Source organism: Fusarium oxysporum, chromosome 1, assembly GCF_000149955.1.
Source record: "Fusarium oxysporum f. sp. lycopersici 4287 chromosome 1, whole genome shotgun sequence".
NCBI lineage: Eukaryota > Fungi > Ascomycota > Sordariomycetes > Hypocreales > Nectriaceae > Fusarium > Fusarium oxysporum.
In genome coordinates, this window is record NC_030986.1 from 5,308,135 (window position 1) to 5,324,223 (window position 16,089).

General features: G+C 50.5%; 6 protein-coding genes across 9 annotated transcripts; 3 read left to right on the forward strand and 3 right to left on the reverse strand.

Moving 5' to 3' along the window:
• Nucleotides 1-1,174: 1,174 nt before the first annotated feature.
• On the forward strand, nt 1,175-7,062 carry FOXG_01175 (uncharacterized protein). 2 transcript variants are annotated; one of them, XM_018377968.1, is made up of 4 exons: nt 1,175-2,222; nt 2,274-3,751; nt 3,807-5,226; nt 5,279-7,062. In XM_018377968.1, the coding sequence occupies exons 1-4, from the start codon at nt 1,567-1,569 to the stop codon at nt 6,120-6,122; spliced, it is 4,398 nt and encodes a 1,465-aa protein (XP_018233770.1). In that variant the 5' UTR covers nt 1,175-1,566; the 3' UTR covers nt 6,123-7,062. The 2 variants fall into 2 exon arrangements, with proteins under 2 accessions (XP_018233770.1, XP_018233769.1); XM_018377967.1 differs by having other exon boundaries at nt 1,175-3,751.
• Nucleotides 7,063-7,262: 200 nt separating this feature from the next.
• FOXG_01176 (uncharacterized protein) lies at nt 7,263-10,458 on the forward strand. 2 transcript variants are annotated; one of them, XM_018377969.1, is made up of 2 exons: nt 7,263-7,891; nt 7,954-10,458. In XM_018377969.1, the coding sequence occupies exons 1-2, from the start codon at nt 7,577-7,579 to the stop codon at nt 9,715-9,717; spliced, it is 2,079 nt and encodes a 692-aa protein (XP_018233771.1). In that variant the 5' UTR covers nt 7,263-7,576; the 3' UTR covers nt 9,718-10,458. The 2 variants fall into 2 exon arrangements, with proteins under 2 accessions (XP_018233771.1, XP_018233772.1); XM_018377970.1 differs by having other exon boundaries at nt 7,306-7,891; nt 7,961-9,924.
• On the reverse strand, nt 9,797-10,478 carry FOXG_18021 (uncharacterized protein). Its single transcript, XM_018398061.1, has one exon. It carries the CDS (start codon nt 10,215-10,217, stop codon nt 9,975-9,977), a length of 243 nt encoding a protein of 80 aa, XP_018233773.1. The 5' UTR covers nt 10,218-10,478; the 3' UTR covers nt 9,797-9,974.
• A 116-nt stretch (nt 10,479-10,594) lies between these two features.
• Nucleotides 10,595-14,401, reverse strand: FOXG_01177 (uncharacterized protein). Of its 2 annotated transcripts, XM_018377972.1 has the most exons (2): nt 11,144-14,401; nt 10,603-11,063 (listed from the first exon to the last, which is right to left on the reverse strand). In XM_018377972.1, the coding sequence occupies exons 1-2, from the start codon at nt 13,112-13,114 to the stop codon at nt 10,908-10,910; spliced, it is 2,127 nt and encodes a 708-aa protein (XP_018233775.1). In that variant the 5' UTR covers nt 13,115-14,401; the 3' UTR covers nt 10,603-10,907. The 2 variants fall into 2 exon arrangements, with proteins under 2 accessions (XP_018233774.1, XP_018233775.1); XM_018377971.1 differs by having other exon boundaries at nt 10,595-14,401.
• A 352-nt stretch (nt 14,402-14,753) lies between these two features.
• On the forward strand, nt 14,754-14,873 carry FOXG_18022 (uncharacterized protein; the record flags this gene model as incomplete). The annotated part of the gene is made up of 1 exon (XM_018398062.1): nt 14,754-14,873. One exon carries the CDS (start codon nt 14,754-14,756, stop codon nt 14,871-14,873), a length of 120 nt encoding a protein of 39 aa, XP_018233776.1.
• A 165-nt stretch (nt 14,874-15,038) lies between these two features.
• Nucleotides 15,039-15,877, reverse strand: FOXG_18023 (uncharacterized protein). The gene has a single exon (XM_018398063.1). It carries the CDS (start codon nt 15,690-15,692, stop codon nt 15,399-15,401), a length of 294 nt encoding a protein of 97 aa, XP_018233777.1. The 5' UTR covers nt 15,693-15,877; the 3' UTR covers nt 15,039-15,398.
• Nucleotides 15,878-16,089: the final 212 nt, after the last annotated feature.

Here is a 16,089-nt window from a genome sequence, read left to right on the forward strand (position 1 = left end):
GGTACTGATGTGGACTCCATTGCAAGTTGATCTGAAGATGAGAGTGAGTGTATCATGAAGAGCAAAGGTTCCAACCACCAACTGGGCCAGGATGCTTGAGCTCACGATGAAACATGAAAATCAAGAGATTGAAGACTACGAGAAGTCCACGAGGGACCCTGCAGAGACAATAGAGAATCCATCAATCAAGTGCTGGTAACTCGTAACGGGTAACGACATACAGTAACTGCCGTGAGACTTTGATCGAGGGAGGCTGGGCAACGTGTATCCGTAAGCCCAAGGTTTTGTGTAGCCTTTTAGTAGCCGATATTGAGTTTACGACATTAATTGCCAAGCAAATAGATCGGTGATTGTCTGACAATTGTAGATTGGATCCAGATGGAAGATGGAAGATTTCAAGCGCATTCTCTCAGTTGTGACTTCCTACTATGTTTGATTCTGAGAACTTCTCTTACCATATTCTCCCAGTTTAGTTGAAGATGAGACAAAGTTTATTCGGGCCATCCCGCCCTTCCGTGTGCCAACGGCCTGAAGTATTAAGATTCGGGAGCAGCCGTTGTAGACGTATGACTTCATCAACTTAACAAGTGAAGACAATTGAAGAAAGAGTGTTTTATTTTGACTTTATTGACCACCACCAAAAGTGTAACTGTCAACGATATAAATTGCCCTACGGAGTAGGAAAACCCAATTATCCCGTTCTCACATTCTCAATGAATATCTTGTCCGGGCCCGTCCCGTGTCTCTGATGCCAGCCACCCACTTTTTTGGGTCTTCGGAAGAGCTCCAAGGGTCAGACACTGACACCCCGCCCCCAGCCATCCCCAGCCTCGACTTGACGAGGAAGACGAGATATATCAAGTTTTCGATCCTTGCTAGTAGCTTCAGCTACCCATTTATGGACTTTCTGATGCGACTGTGCTCGGCGCAAAGTGTGGTTCTGGGGAGAATCAACGCCCAAGCTTACCTCAACAAGACCAACGATTGCATTCGAGGCTGGGAAACATGATGAGCATGGGGAAGTTTCCAGGGTATAAACAGCTCTTAGATGGATTTAGATAGCTCCAGGGACGTGTAATCCCTGCACCGCCGCGGCATCTTGGGCTCCAAGGTTAGAGAGCAGAACAGGGTAGTTCCCGGGTCTGCTATCGTCCGTATCGACCCAGGAAAGCCTTTGAATTTTCATTTCTCTTTTCCTCCTCAGCCATCCCAACTTTTTCTTTTGGTCCCTGCAGACTGCAGGAAAATTCTTTTTTTGCTCTCTCAGCTAAACAACACCAATTCTGCAAAGCATTGTCTAGTCCGGCAGCTCGCATGAGCCCTAGACTAGACTCAGCGCCCCGCTACAACTCCATTTACGCGGCCCTTCCACTGAATTGCTAGCGCTGAACAGCCCAGAAATCAAAGCTTCGCTATCTTCGCTTCAGCCTCTCATCTTTTACCCGCCTCCCGCTCCAACGTAACGCGCGATTCAACGCCTGACATCCATCTTTTCCGTCTCTTTTTTTTTCGCCTCTAACGCGCTTGTCCAATCACACCGCCCCGAGGATCAACTGTCACCCTCAGATGTCGACGCCATACTGGGGCCAGTTACCTGGGCCCAAGGTCGCCCAGACTGGCCATGCGGGCCATACCCGCCGCAGGTCTGAGTCGGACGACTATACCTATAATGCTGACCGTAGATCTTCGCTCGACGCTGCCCCAGTTCGCAGATCGAATCGTGGTTCTTTACAAACTCAGGTCACCGAGGCTCCTACTGAATCTACCTTTAGTCCCTATGATTCTCCAACCACTTCTAATTTCGCTCCCCAAGGTCTAGCTCCAAGACCATCTTCTTACAGACGAGACGTACCTGCTGGTGAGGCTTCCAGACCACGCCAACAGAGCCGACAGCAAGAAGAGTACGACAACGAAGAGCCATTGTCGCCTCCTCCGCCTGCTCCAGAAGTTCCTCGTGGTCCTCCTGTGAGCTATCGCCATCCATACGGTAACGGAGGTCTTCCTTATACCTACACCGCCTCAGACACAACCGCACCTCGCGATCCTAACCCACAAGACGGCGATATGGAAGACGATCAATACCAAAGGTCCTCTGAGAGGACCGGAGGTCAGAGACCCGACCAAGGTCAAGAAGATTTCTCAAGACGAGGCTCAGGCGCCAGCGCATTCGATCCATTGTCCAGGAGACAAACAACAGGCGGGTCCTCAGACCGTCGCAAAGCGTTCGCAAACGACCGATCACCCCTCCAAAGGCTTGAGCTGACGCTCGACAGCATGACCAAGGAGGAAAAACGCGCCCGAGTTGAAGCCGCTGAACGACGCGCAAGAGAACGACAGGCATTGAAAGCTGGAAAGCAGCCCGCAGGCCAGCAAGTGCGGTCCCATGAACGGAAACCCTCCATCACGCATGGTGAGAGACGTCCGTCGGGCAATGCAGCTTTCTTTTCAGGTGCGCAGCCTTCGGCGCAAAGGGATGTGTCCCGAGACGTTTCCCGGGATGTGTCACGAGAATACCCCAGAGATACCCAGAGAGACACATCTCGCGATGTTCCACAAGACACCTACCGAGATATCCCACAGAATGCGCAAAACGATGCGCCCACAGATGTTTACCAAGAATTGCCCCCGCAAGTTACGGTGAAGAGAGGAGGCTCACATCGTCGCCGCGTGTCAGTGGCGCATCCCCAAGAAGCAGAGAAGTACTACGCCTCAGGCGCAATGATGGAACCAGACGACATGGAGCCTATGCCTCGGCGCATGGATCCTCAATCTGCCATTCCCAGGCATGTTGAGCCATCTTCTGGCATCCCTCAGCGCAACTTGAGCTTCCGTGAGAGAGCAGCTCGAGATAACGTACATCTTCCTGAACAGACCATGACGAGGGAACCTGCTCAGCCAGCACCTCAGAGTGGGGGATTCTCCTTGACCAGAAGTGGCAGCAACAAGCTCAAGAAGCCCCCGCCAGTCGACTACCAGTATGCTCCTCGCCGTGTGGTATCAGAGAGGCGCCCTGCACCTATGGCTTCGGCGATGAAACCCCAGCAACAACAGTATGATGACGATGACTACTACTATGATGATCAAGATGACCTACTTCCTACTCGACAGAATACGCAACAGAATACGCAACAAAACACCCGGCAGATTACCCAAGAACTTAATGATCGCTTTACCCGCGAGAAAGAGCTACCCCCTGATCCTCCACAAACAGCCGATGCACGAAGACCATCAGTCGACTTTGTTCCCGGGCGTCAACAAATACCTATGCCTGGTGATAACCAGGGTATCAGGAGGCGTGTTACTGAGCCCGTCCCTCGGGTTCAGTATGCTGACGAGGATGAATTCATTCCTCCTCCTCCTACTCGCGGTAAATCGATTGGCACTAGACTCCTTGGTAGAAAGGAAGCCGATGATGGATCTCATGCTCAGAACCAGGCCGCTGTTCGCAGAAAGGCTGAGAGAGCAGATAGCTTTTCTTCTGCAAGTTCTGACTCTCATCATATCTCGAACATGGTCTTCAAGCGTCCGGAGGACATGGTTCCCGGTGATGGCCTGTATCAGCCACCTCAATGGCTTGACGAGTGGAAGAAGGGAACCGTCGGTAGCTTGTCCGGAAACTTCTTGGATCTCCAGGATGGTCACTTTCCTGAGCCAGACACACACCAAGCTTGGTGGGAGCAAGATAAGAGCAAGGGATACTCGGCACGGCCACGAAAGGCTGAGGCTTTTGATGGTGAATACAATGAGCAGTGTAAGTTTGGTCTCATGTCGTCGCCAATCCATGTTTAACTGACACAACCCTCCAGCCCCTACTCGCTTTAAGCCTGCACTCTTCATGAAGTGTGGCCCGCTGTTGAGATACTGCGGGATTAAGCGCGAGAAGGTCCCCAGCAGAACGGATAGATCCGGTGCTCTTGTGGAACGAGAGATGTGGCGTGGCAGCATCATGATTGTCACTCAAGATTCTGACTCTTCATATGATATTGCACCCACACTACGCCTTTTTGTTCAAGGCCTTGAGCTGCTGCCTCCCCCTCCTCATCGTGTTAAAGGTGACTTGTCGCCCGAATATGTTGATCCTATTGCGGGTCACCCCAAGGTGGGACGTAGAGGAGAAACCCTTTACGTGCGCCCCGTGGATCATCTAGATGAGGCCAAGGATCTTTCTCGTGATGAGACTGATGCTGGACTGTTCGAGCAGACTCGCAGCGCTCCTCATCAATCAGGCCCTGACGGCCCAACTGATCTGCCTGGATCCTTTGCCAGCCGTCGAAAACGCATTGGCATCGATGGCGAGAAGGTCCAGAAGTACAAGGATGTGAGAGGTTCCAGGCTTCACACTGAGCGTGGATGCACTTTCTGGCGCTTCAACATCGAAGTTGAGCTCCGTGAGAAGCAGCAGCGCATTGCGTACCGCATCAACCGCGGACCGGCCACAGGCTTCTGGGTCCCTGCCCAAGGCGACACGATGAACATGATGTTCCACAGCTGCAACGGCTTCAGCATGAGCGTCAAGCCTGATGAGCTTAGTGGCCCTGATCCCATGTGGCGCGATGTCTTGAACAACCACCAAACACGACCTTTCCATCTCATGATTGGTGGCGGTGACCAGATCTACAACGATTGCGTGTCGGAAGAATGTAGCCTCTTTAAGGAGTGGCTTCGGATGCGTAATCCTGTTCATAAGCACACTGCTGCTCTTACCCCTGAGATGCAAGATGAGCTGGAGACCTTCTACCTAGAGAGGTACTGCATGTGGTTCTCACAGGGCCTGTTCGGTCTTGCAAACTCGCAGATCCCCATGGTCAATATGTGGGATGACCACGACATCTTCGACGGATATGGATCGTATCCTCACCATGACATGAAGTCGCCTGTCTTCAGTGGCCTGGGTGCAATTGCGTACAAGTACTATATGCTGTTCCAGCACCAGTCCATTGTCACTGAGACAGAGACCACCGAGTCAAGCTGGATTCTTGGCTCTGAGCCTGGTCCATACATCGACGAAGTTGGCCGCAGTCTGTTCATGTCTGTTGGTTCAAGGGTCGGACTTCTTGCAGTCGACTGCCGTACCGAGAGGACAGAGCATGATGTTATTTCTGACAAGACGTGGGAAAAGATCATGAACCGACTTTACGCCGAGGTTCGCCGCGGACAGGTCGAGCATCTTCTTGTGCTCCTGGGTATTCCTATTGCGTACCCCAGATTGGTCTGGTTGGAGAATATGTGAGTAACTTCCTGAGTGATTTCCAAAGCCTCAATATTAACGTGACTACAGCTTGACATCCAGACTGATGGATCCTGTCAAAGCACTCGGCAGGACCGGTGTCTTTGGCAAGGCTCTGAATAACATTGACGGTGGTGTTGAGGTCTTGGATGATCTCAACGACCACTGGACTGCCAAGAACCACAAACAGGAGCGAGCCGTTGTGGTTGAAGACTTGCAGGATCTGGCTATTGATAAGTCTTTGCGAGTCACTATCCTCAGTGGTGACGTTCATCTTGCGGCTGTTGGACAGTTCTACTCCAACCCCAAGTTGGGTCTCGCCAAACACAAGGACCCGCGATACATGCCCAACATCATCTCATCAGCCATTGCCAACACACCACCTCCTGATCTGATGGCTGATGTGCTAAACAAGAGGAATAAGGTGCATCACTTCGACAAGCAGACTGACGAGGATATGATTCCCCTTTTCCAGCAAGGAGTTGATGGCAAGCCGCGAAACAACAAGCATCTGCTTCCGCACCGAAATTGGTGTGCAATTCGAGAGTGGCAGCCTGGAACTACACCTCCACCAACACCCCCTGGTTCTTCTGATGGTAGAAGCCCAAGCCCTCCTCCTAAGCCTCAAGGCGGCGGCCTACTTCGAAGATTGTCACTTTCTAGAAGCAAGTCGACATCTTCGGACAACCGCCCTGACCTAAACAGAGACACTGTTCGTGGTCCTCGACCTCCTGTCACCAGAGGAGGTGGCGGCGGTCTGTTCCGCAGCCTGTCGCGACGCAACTCGACAGACGAGGGTAGACCTCCCCCGGCCAAGCTTCAGCGATCTATGTCTGTCGACCAGGCTCCCGATGCTAAGAAGGGCTGGATTCTTCAGCTTCATCCGACGACCTAGTCAGCGTCGTGCTGCTGATGGTGGTGGCGTCAATGGCACTTGGGGAGACGAAGATGAATATGATGATGAGGAGTACTGGGATGAGCCCCAGTCTCCTCGACGAGGAGGCGCTCGTCCTTCGGGTATTCGAGGTGGAGCTGCCTACGACGAATACACTGAGGGCGACGACTCCTATTTTATGTCCCAGCCCCGTAGATCTCAAACTGTGGGATCGCGAGCCATGTCACACTCGCGTGAGGCTGTGGGCTACATTCCTCCTGCGCCTCGTCCTGGAAACTTTTACAGGACACCTACAGGTCTTTCTACCAAGCAGAAGAAGCAGGCAGACAAGTATGCCGTTGATCTAGAGGGCGGACTCGACATTACTCTGAACGTTGAGATCAACCCGAAGGACCCAACAGGTATCACCAAGCCTTACCGACTGCTCGTACCGAAGTTGTTCTATGACTACGATGCCGATAATGAGGCACAAAACGTGCCAGAACCGGAGTCGGGTGCAGCTCATGCTGCAGGTGCTGAGCCTGCGGAGCCGAGTGGGTTTAAGAGACTGCTCAGCTTCCGCAGCAAGAAGCCCAAGAACCGAGCTCCTCCGGAGGATGACGATTATAGTGAAGACGACGATGACGACTTTGATGTTTACCGCGTGAGATGAGTCTGATATGGACTACCTGTGTGTTAATTATTTCAGCATATGGTTTTGTATCTTGACATAGCCTCTTTATATGCCCTCGGCATTCGGACGGAGTTTTGGGATATGTGTTATTATGGGAAAATTAGCAGTGTAAATACAGCCATCTAAAAGGCGTGTAAATTTTGGTTCAAGCTATGAAAGAAACATGAGCGCTGATTTCTTTTGGTTTTCTCTTACTTTTGTTACCTGATCCTTTCATTACTGTGACGATTTTTCGATTTTTAACAGTATGACTCCATCGATGAGTCTTGCCCCTGAGACAGTTCAAGGGACACTGCAGTTCATCAGCCGCTAAAACCCCTGAATAGCGGGGATCCGAGCGCTAAACAAGCCCCAACCAAGCCCCGGAATTTCCTCATGCAGGCCGGAAGAAAGAAAGTTGGCGAATCATGTCGAGGCACGCATGAGGAAGGTCAAGCTACGTATTTGTCCTTATGAGGAGACCAAGTTAACAACACGCGATCTTGACTCTTGAACTATTCACTCCTTTCCCAATTCGTCCGCCGTCGGACACGAAAATACGGCGAATTGCTGCGACACGGCCCCAAGATTGGAAAGAGCACGAAAACGAGACGATAAATTGTTTGACTGAAACATTGTCATTCGCATCAAGGGGCCTCCTTGTTCCCTGAAGCGTCGACCAATAAAAGCTACTTCAACGACAAATACCACATTGTGAACGAACCACGATACGACGACGATTTTTGCGTGGGAAGCCTAACAACGAGGCTTTAGATCGTGGGAGCAAGGGCATGGCGCCATCATGTCGCGCCAATACCAGTATCACACCAACTCCAAGGTCCCAAGGAACATCCAGTCAATAAGCCATGTACTATCAGTCAACGCACAACAGACGGCGCGTCAGCTGAGGCTGTGGGCTCTTGGACCGGGAAGGCGTCTAGCTGCATCTACGGGCGAACGAATTGCGCGAAGATTACGGCGGAATCTTACCTCGAGACGGTTGTTGAGCTTTCCACATTTGGTGGTCTTGTTCTGGATGGTAGTGTTGTTGTATGGCGAGAGATGGGTGTTTAATAGCAAGGTTGCGAGCTGCGATTGGGATCATTGGGAGAAATGGGTATGTTTGGCTTCTCTCAGTGCAGTATGCGACTTGGAAGAGACATGACTGACGATGTGCAGCCGAAAGATGCGAAACCTCACCACCTTGTCTTCGTTGCCGATCCCCAAATAATCGATCCTCATTCCTACCCAGGTCGTCCCTGGCCTATCAATCCTCTCACAGTTCTCATTACCGACAACTACCTACGACGCGGCTACCGAGCCATGCAGCGCCGATTACATCCTGATAGTCTATTCTTCCTCGGCGATCTTTTCGACGGCGGCCGCGAGTGGAAGACCCGCGAGGGCAAGTTCGTTGATCCGAAGTGGGGACGTGGCCGGTCAAAGGAGGAGAAGAAGTTGGTTCAGACGTGGCACGACAAGTACGGCGAGGATTTCTGGCTACACGAGTATGAGAGATTTGGAGATATCTTCTTTGAGCACTTCAATGACGGCGGAGAAGCGCCTGGAGCTTGGCAGCGCGGGCGGAAGCTGGTGACGAGTCTACCTGGAAACCATGACTTGGGTTTTGGTGCGCAGGTCCAGGTTTCAGTGCGGGATCGATTCAGTGCATTCTTTGGAGATGTGAATCGTGTTGATGTTGTTGGAAACCATACGATTGTCTCTGTTGACTCAGTCTCTTTGAGCGCGGATACTTCAGAGTGGAAGAACCAGCATGATTTACAGCCTATCTATGGACCCGTGAATGAGTTTTTGGATGGTGTAAAGACACTGAAGAGAAAGGCGGCTGAGGAGGAGTTGCGCCATTACTACGATCTCCAAGGAGGTTTACGATATCCTCACCACGTGGAAGAGCTGGATAGGTCGAAACCAACATGGGGGAATAACCCTGAAGCAGAAAAGGCCGACGGCCCTGACTTTCCTACGATTCTTCTTACTCACGTCCCGTTATATCGAGCCCCTGGAACACCTTGCGGACCTCAACGAGAACATTGGCCACCTGCCAAACCCCCCAAGGGTCAGAAGGAGCCTGTATTCCCTGATCACCGAAATGCTCTCAGCGTCGTTGGTGGATATCAGTACCAGAACGTTCTCAACGAAGATGACTCAGTCAAACTGGTGAAGAAGGTGGGCAATATCAAGCATGTCTTTTCAGGCGACGACCACGACTACTGCGAGGTTGTGCACTCAGATGCGAAAGAGAACGTACGGGAAATTACCGTCAAGAGTATGAGCATGGCCATGGGTGTTCCTACGCCGGGATTCCTCATGGCGAGCATGTATAACCCTGTTGATGCACAGGGCAAGCCACTACCTGGAGCACCAGAGCAAACGATCCAGACCCATCTGTGTCTTTTGCCGAACCAGATCCATACATATATGGAGTACATCGTCTTCATCGTCGCAACGCTTGTTCTTCTCGTCGTTCGCGCTGCGCTTGTGCCGGCGCTCTCACTCGCCCCTTTCGCTCTCGAGCCCGAGAAGTCATCGCCTTCGGCTGTCCTGCCTATGTACAAGGACAAGATGGACCCCCCTGAGGCATCGTCATATCGCAACACCACATCTTCAGGTACTTCAGCACATCACCTACCCTCACGTCTATCAGCTGCAGCTCCACGGAACGGGAGGAGTACATCTCCTGTCCAAACATCAAGTCGGTGGCAAGCTCGTCGTGGAGGTCGTAGTGATAAGCGCTGGGGCTGGGGGTCTGCAGGCGGACCACGAATCCATCTCGACGATAATCTCTTCAGCACAAGCGCTCAGGATCAACGTATTGGTGGTAAGAAAGCCCTTGGAGTAATCGGTCGGGAATTATGGACGACGACATGGCGTGTTGCTTGGATGACAGTCTCATTTTTCGCATATCTTGCATGGAGAGGATAAATAAACGCCCATTGGGAGGAGTATCGGTTTTGGTCAGAATAGCTTCAAGCTTTCTGTATATAATAATTCACGTTGGGTTAGGAGAACATATCGATGTTCTTGGAAAAGCAGGCTTTACTTAATAGCCGACATAGCGCTCACGCAGAGCTGTTTTATTTGTATAAAATATATTTCATCATGCAAAACGGCTAAGAGCCATGAGCCGCGTTATCAATCCCAAACCCATCATAGGCATAACTCGTAACCACTCCCTCCACTCATCTCCTCCTCGAAACACCGATTCTCTCCTCCCTCACCCTTCGAACATCATCATCCCTCTCCCTCTCCTGCAACGCCTGATGGACGCCCTCCATATCAGCCTGACTCTGCTGAGCAGCCGCCACAGCAGCGGCTCTTCGCGCTTGTTGTGCTGCGACGAGGGCTTCACGCGCACGACGGTCCTCGTAAGAAGCGACGTCCTCTGAAGTGATGTGTAGAGTTGTTGCAGGTCGTCTGAGCATTGTGATTTCTTTGTGGTAGGCGGTGGTGGAGTTGTTTTTGGCTTAGAGAAGCGATGAAAACAAAGGGCTTTTGTTGTTATGATGGCTTTATGAGTGTGATGTGAAAATAAAGGGAGAGGTCTTTGTATGGATTCTTATTTTGGTGATAGAAATAAAAGCCAGCGGGAGAAATAGAAAAAGAACAGGTAACGTCTTTTGTTGCTGTTTCTTCTTCGTCTTGGGTCTTGAGTATGAGATGTTGTTGCAAGGGTCGCATGAGACCAGAGATGGGTAAACATAATGCGGAGCTGTTTGTGAATTAGCGAGATTGATTGGCTATAGCCACATTCACCCACCACCATACTCCCTACTCCGTAGCCTCACTGTAACCAAGCAATGCAATCTTCATTACATGAGAAAATCTCAAACATCAAACATCAATTCTTTCATGTCATCTATATAACGTGATACCTCGTATCGATATGTCGATCATCTATTATAAATGCCTTCAGCGCCTTCAATGCTTTGGTATATGGAAAACGTGTCAAAATGAAATCTCATGCATGGGATGGATATATCAGCATCCCAGCCAAATGAACCGCGAATAACAAAAGAACGAACAAAAATCGCCTTCACGGTGATATACTGAACCCAGACGCATACACATTTTCCGCCTCCCACTTCAGAAAGTCGGGCAGGTCGTGATCTAGGTTATAACCCATCGGTACCGTATCCGGAATATCGGCTTCGCCAGCGCCCATATGAACCACGAGAGGCATCATCGGGCTCGGTGGTAGGCTGTCTTCCGAGCTGTGTGACGAAGGGCGTTTGGGTCGTCCTTCGCCAACCCATCGTTTTAGCCCTGTGCTGTTATAGAACTTAGCTTTGTCGAGAGTCTGGCCGGGCGCCGGGGCGTTCCAGAACCCGGAGGGGAACTCTGCACCCACCGGGATCGGCAGGTCAATGTCCGTGTCGATGGTTGAAGGCGTCGACGAGAGAGTGCTGTGAGCCGAAGACCTCATTGACGGCGTATGCTCTGACACAGAAACAGCCACGGGTTCTGGCTCTGGCTCTGGCACGTCTTCGGGTATCAGCACCCCATATGTCTCAAAGCCAAACGTATCGAACCACGACGTGATTTCCTCCACCTGCTTTGTGTCCTCCTCGCTCGACATGTCTTGGAGGAAATCCCCGGCTCCTCCCAAGATTGCCATCTGGAACGCTGTCCAGTCTAATGTGTCGTCCATGGTCTTGACTCCTTTGCCAACCTCGGCTTTGGCTAGGGTGATAGGTCCATGGCGGAAAGATGGTTTTGTGAGGGTATATGGTGTACTCTTGAGGTAGAAGAACTCATCGTTCTCTTCCATCTTCATATTGGTGGTTTCAGTGGCCGGTGGGCTGGCTGGAGGCTCAATGCTTGCCTCGTCTTTCGCTGTCGCCGCCACCAAGACTTCGGGGATCGATGGTAGCTTTTGGGAAGCCTCTGCACCGAAACGTGCAGGATTCTTGACCGGCACCTGGGGTGAGGTCTCTGGCGATGCGTCACTTTTATCTTTGTTACTCCCAACTGACTCATCATCCTCCTCCCCTGAGGCCCGTTTCGAAACGTCTCGGGAAACAAGATCCAGATCAGGAGTCAGGTCTGTGGCAGGGGGAGTTACTACGACCGAAACCGCCGAATTCTCCACAGCCTGTCTCGCTCTAATTCGAGATGCTAATTCGTCAAGATGGAATGGTTCAATGTCTGTCTCGGAGTTATCTGATGCTGCACTGCGAACGGAGTCGATAGAATATCGTTCTCTAGTGGTAGCGCGCTCGTCGTCCAATTGTTGTGCAGCCTCTCGTTTCTTGCGCAGTGCTTCAATGCGATCCGGTGTTAGCATCTCATCAGCTTCGATGCGCCTGAAACGCTGGCCTGTGAGAATGTCTGTCACGTTTTCCGACAAAGTCCATCTTGGCGCGCGGATCGCCGCTTTCGAAAATGAAGTCCCTACAAGGCTATGCTTCTTTCTCTGAGGTTTCTTCACCACTGACGTCCTTCTGTCTGGTGATGATCGTTGAGATGAAGTTGAAGGCGAATTTTCCCTTCTCCATGTCGAATGTTTTTGAAAGCCCGTGGGCAGCGGCATGGATTTGGAATGTTTGTGAAAGGTTGGAATTCCTGGTGGTGAGGGTGGTGAAGGTAAAACAGATAGCTGTGATGCACGTTGGGTTTCTCTAAGTGCAGATCCAAGAGCTTTGAATGCCTCATCAGTCTCACGAAATAGACGGTCAACGCTGTCTGATGACGAGCCAAGGCTTTGACCGTCGTACATGGGTTGGGCAGGCTGCCAGGTGGTTGGCCCGGCCTCGTAACCATCAGCGCCATGGTCCGACAAAGAAAGAATCGACGCCTCTGGCGAGGTTCTTTCTAGGTGTGTGCTATTGTCGTTTGCATGGACAGGGCCGAGAGGACCATTCCTAGACCGAGGGGGGCGTAGGTACCGAGATGATTGGGAGGAATGGGAGTGATGGTAGGAATGTGGGTGGGCTTGTCCGTGCTCACTTGGACAAAGAACAGGTGCAGGCCATCTGTTGGTGGGATCATTGCCTGTGAGAGCCTCAAGGGCAGCATTTCGCCCCTCACAGCGTGAAGAGCTGATAGATGGTGCTCGTGAACGTGGAGTCGGTAGAGGGGGAACTGCGTTCGCAACACGGTGTACGTCAGGTATCCTTTGAATAGTAACAGGCGTTGCACCTTTCTTTGGAACTGGTAGACGTGACTTGGCCTTGTTGGTCTTTCTTTGTGAAGACTTGGCGCAACAAGAACTTAAGTCCTCGCATGAATCAGTGAGATCTTCATGCCGATCGCGACCACGATCTCTGATATTGGGCTGTGACCGTTGAGGAGTTATAAGTCGCCGTATCAAGCCAGGCATCTTGGCTTGCCCGACAAAGGCAGATGATGGAACGAAGAGAATTCAAAAAACGGTTTCACATAGTTCTGAAGCAAAGAAAGAAGAATCATGAAAGAAGTGCGTTGAAAAGGGAGTTTGTCGAGCAAATGCTGGTAAGTATATGCTCTAGATGAGTGGATGCGATCTCATTCTGTGTCGCCGGATTCGAGGCTGTTTTAGATGGGTCTAAAGTTCAACGGACCCGAATGCGGAAACCAGATGCGATTTTGGCCTGCAAACAATTCAACTGCCCAGATGTCGCAGGATTTATCAGTAGATATATACCTCAGGACGCATACGGTGCGATGCACTCAGAGAATGGGCTCTTGGTGAACTCGTGTGATCCTTCCTCTGTCTGTAAGCCTATCCTCAATCATGGTGTTGTGGAGCAACAATGGCCCCCAGATGCATGCAAGCAAAGTCCTACCAATACAGGCAATCTGTATATGGTCTACTGCCGTGCTAATTGGCCGTTGGTTGATCGTGGCTGATGCTATTCAGGGCTGTTCGTTCAGGCCTGCGAGAAGCAGGAAACAAGATGTCTTGCTTTGAATGTCGAGACCCGGTCATCGTATCCAGCTTGTGCAACAACTCCCATCCACTCACTAATCATCAGTGGTTCATTCGAGTTCCGGATATCGAATAACCGGACCCGAGTAAAGGGCCCGTACAACACATCAAAGTCGCTACCCGTCTGGATAAAGCGTCTTGACGTCGGAGACAAGTTGAGAGCCCACGACGTCCTGTAACATCACAGCAGTGGGTATCAGGCGGAGCGGGATGATGCAGTAGTAGAAACGATCCTCCTGTCAGCCTGCGTATGCATTGTAACCCTTAGAACTCGGTAGCCTGCAGTGCTAACCTGAAGAGAGAGCCCTGATGTCGGCGGTAACTCGAAATGCCCTAGGAGCTTGTATCGTGTCGAATGACTGTCTTGGCAATGGACGGCTGATCTACCAGGCCCTGATGCTGATCTTCAGGTGGAGAACGGGAAAGGAAAGTTTCCCGCGTGCATTGACGGGCGAACGATTAGCGATGGGTACCTATCGTTAGATCCGACAGTTTATTGTGTCTTCATTCCAATTCCGAGCGGTGAACCACCGACGGCTTCTTGCATTAGGAGAGTCATGGCATCGTATCAGAATGATTTGACTGCATCAAGACAGCGGTGAAGATTAATTGACAAGAGCTTGAGGTCACAATGACAGAACAATTGATCGGTAGTCGAAGCGTGGCGCAGTTGAAGTGATGTTGTATTTGGTGGGTTCTTCTTCCACGGAAGGAATCGATCCTGCCCGTGATGGATGGATAATAGCCTTGTTCGTTCCTGGCGCACCTGCCTTTCTCGGACACGGCAGTTAAAAATCACTTCCTGAGCCTCAATAATGCAGAACATTTCATGGGGGCCAATAGAAGCTCAATGAAACAAGAATACTCTATATATTTGGATCCTTGATGCACATGCAATATATTTATGCTCCTGGTATTTTGTTAACAATTTTCGGAGTTGCCCAGCTTCGGAGGCATTAGAGGACCATAGCCCCCAACAACACCAAGGTCAATCCCTGGGACAGTATCCGTTTATATTCTTCAACGGAACTCAGCTGAGTTTAATTTAAATATGATCCACGTTTCGGTAAATTCGTTTCCGTCCTCTCAACCTCATGGTCAAGGCATGTTCCAGGATGCTATTCCTCACGGCTGGTACAAGCTCTCCAGGGAGTCGGTCATCAGCCGATAGGAACACAGTGAAGTAATTCTCTCATACTCGTGCTATTCCGAGCATATCAGACATTGGTACGAGTGGGCTTCGACCACATGAAACAGAACTGGACCCAACTTCTTGCCGGGGTTTCCATGCAGTTGTCAAGATTGTCATCACAAGAGGCTACAGGCTAAGATCCGACGTTGCTAGACCCCAATCTATTCTCATGGACTGGCCTATGGGTTGAGTTATAACATCGGGAGCAATGTTGTAGAAATGATATTCATGTATTCAAATGAACCTAAATATAGACCAAAGCCATGCAAATTCGTCGAACTCCTTTTTATGTATTCCATAACCATCATTCATTTACAGCAAAAAGTCCCAATAACTCATAGCAATAAACCGACCTGCAGTACTTCCGTAAGATCTTGTAATTCATAAAAGTGCCTCTCGTTTCTCATATATAGTTTTGTGTCTCCGTATCGTATGTGCTTCTAGACGACCAAACCGAAGAATTGGCTGAATCATGACCGGTTATTTTTGTTCGTGTGTTTACCCTCAAGGCAGACGGTTGTATCGTTTAATCGTTCGTGGTGTAGCAATGCGCATCATCTTGGATACTTCATAGGCAGGCCTAGGTGCTCTCTTCTCATCAAGTAAAGGCTCAAAGTCGTCATGCAGCTCAACATATGTAGGCTTCTTTCCAAATTTCGTCTTTGCCCATGACCTCAGAGGGCCGAAGAGACAGTCATGACAAGAAATCTTTCTGTTGTTCTTGGTGGTGGTGGTGGTGCTGTTTGTGGTGCATGGCTTAGAGGACATGATAATTTTGATCTCTTTGTGCTGACTCATGGTGAAGAAGGAAAGGCTGTCGCTCTGCTCAGCAGGTTTGACAGATAGTAATGTGGTCAAAGATAATGATGGAGGTGAGGATAATGATGGTGTAGAAGAATGAAATGTGTTGAAGAAGCTGAACAAATGGAAACAGGTGGGATGAGGCCCCCTTTTCAGCACAGCATCGCATGCACATATTCTGCGATAGATGTAATGATGCCAGAGGAGGCTGGATCCATCATTCCGGCCACGATAGCTTCGACGTAGGGCATGTTCCAGATTGCTTCATGCTGCATTCCGTTGGTGGATCAAGGGAGACAAGGGATTTCCAAAAAGGTTTCTCCATCGACCAGTAGCAAGACAGAATAGTTAGCAGTCAAAAAAGGTATGTGAGACATGAGTGGTTGGGTGAGAC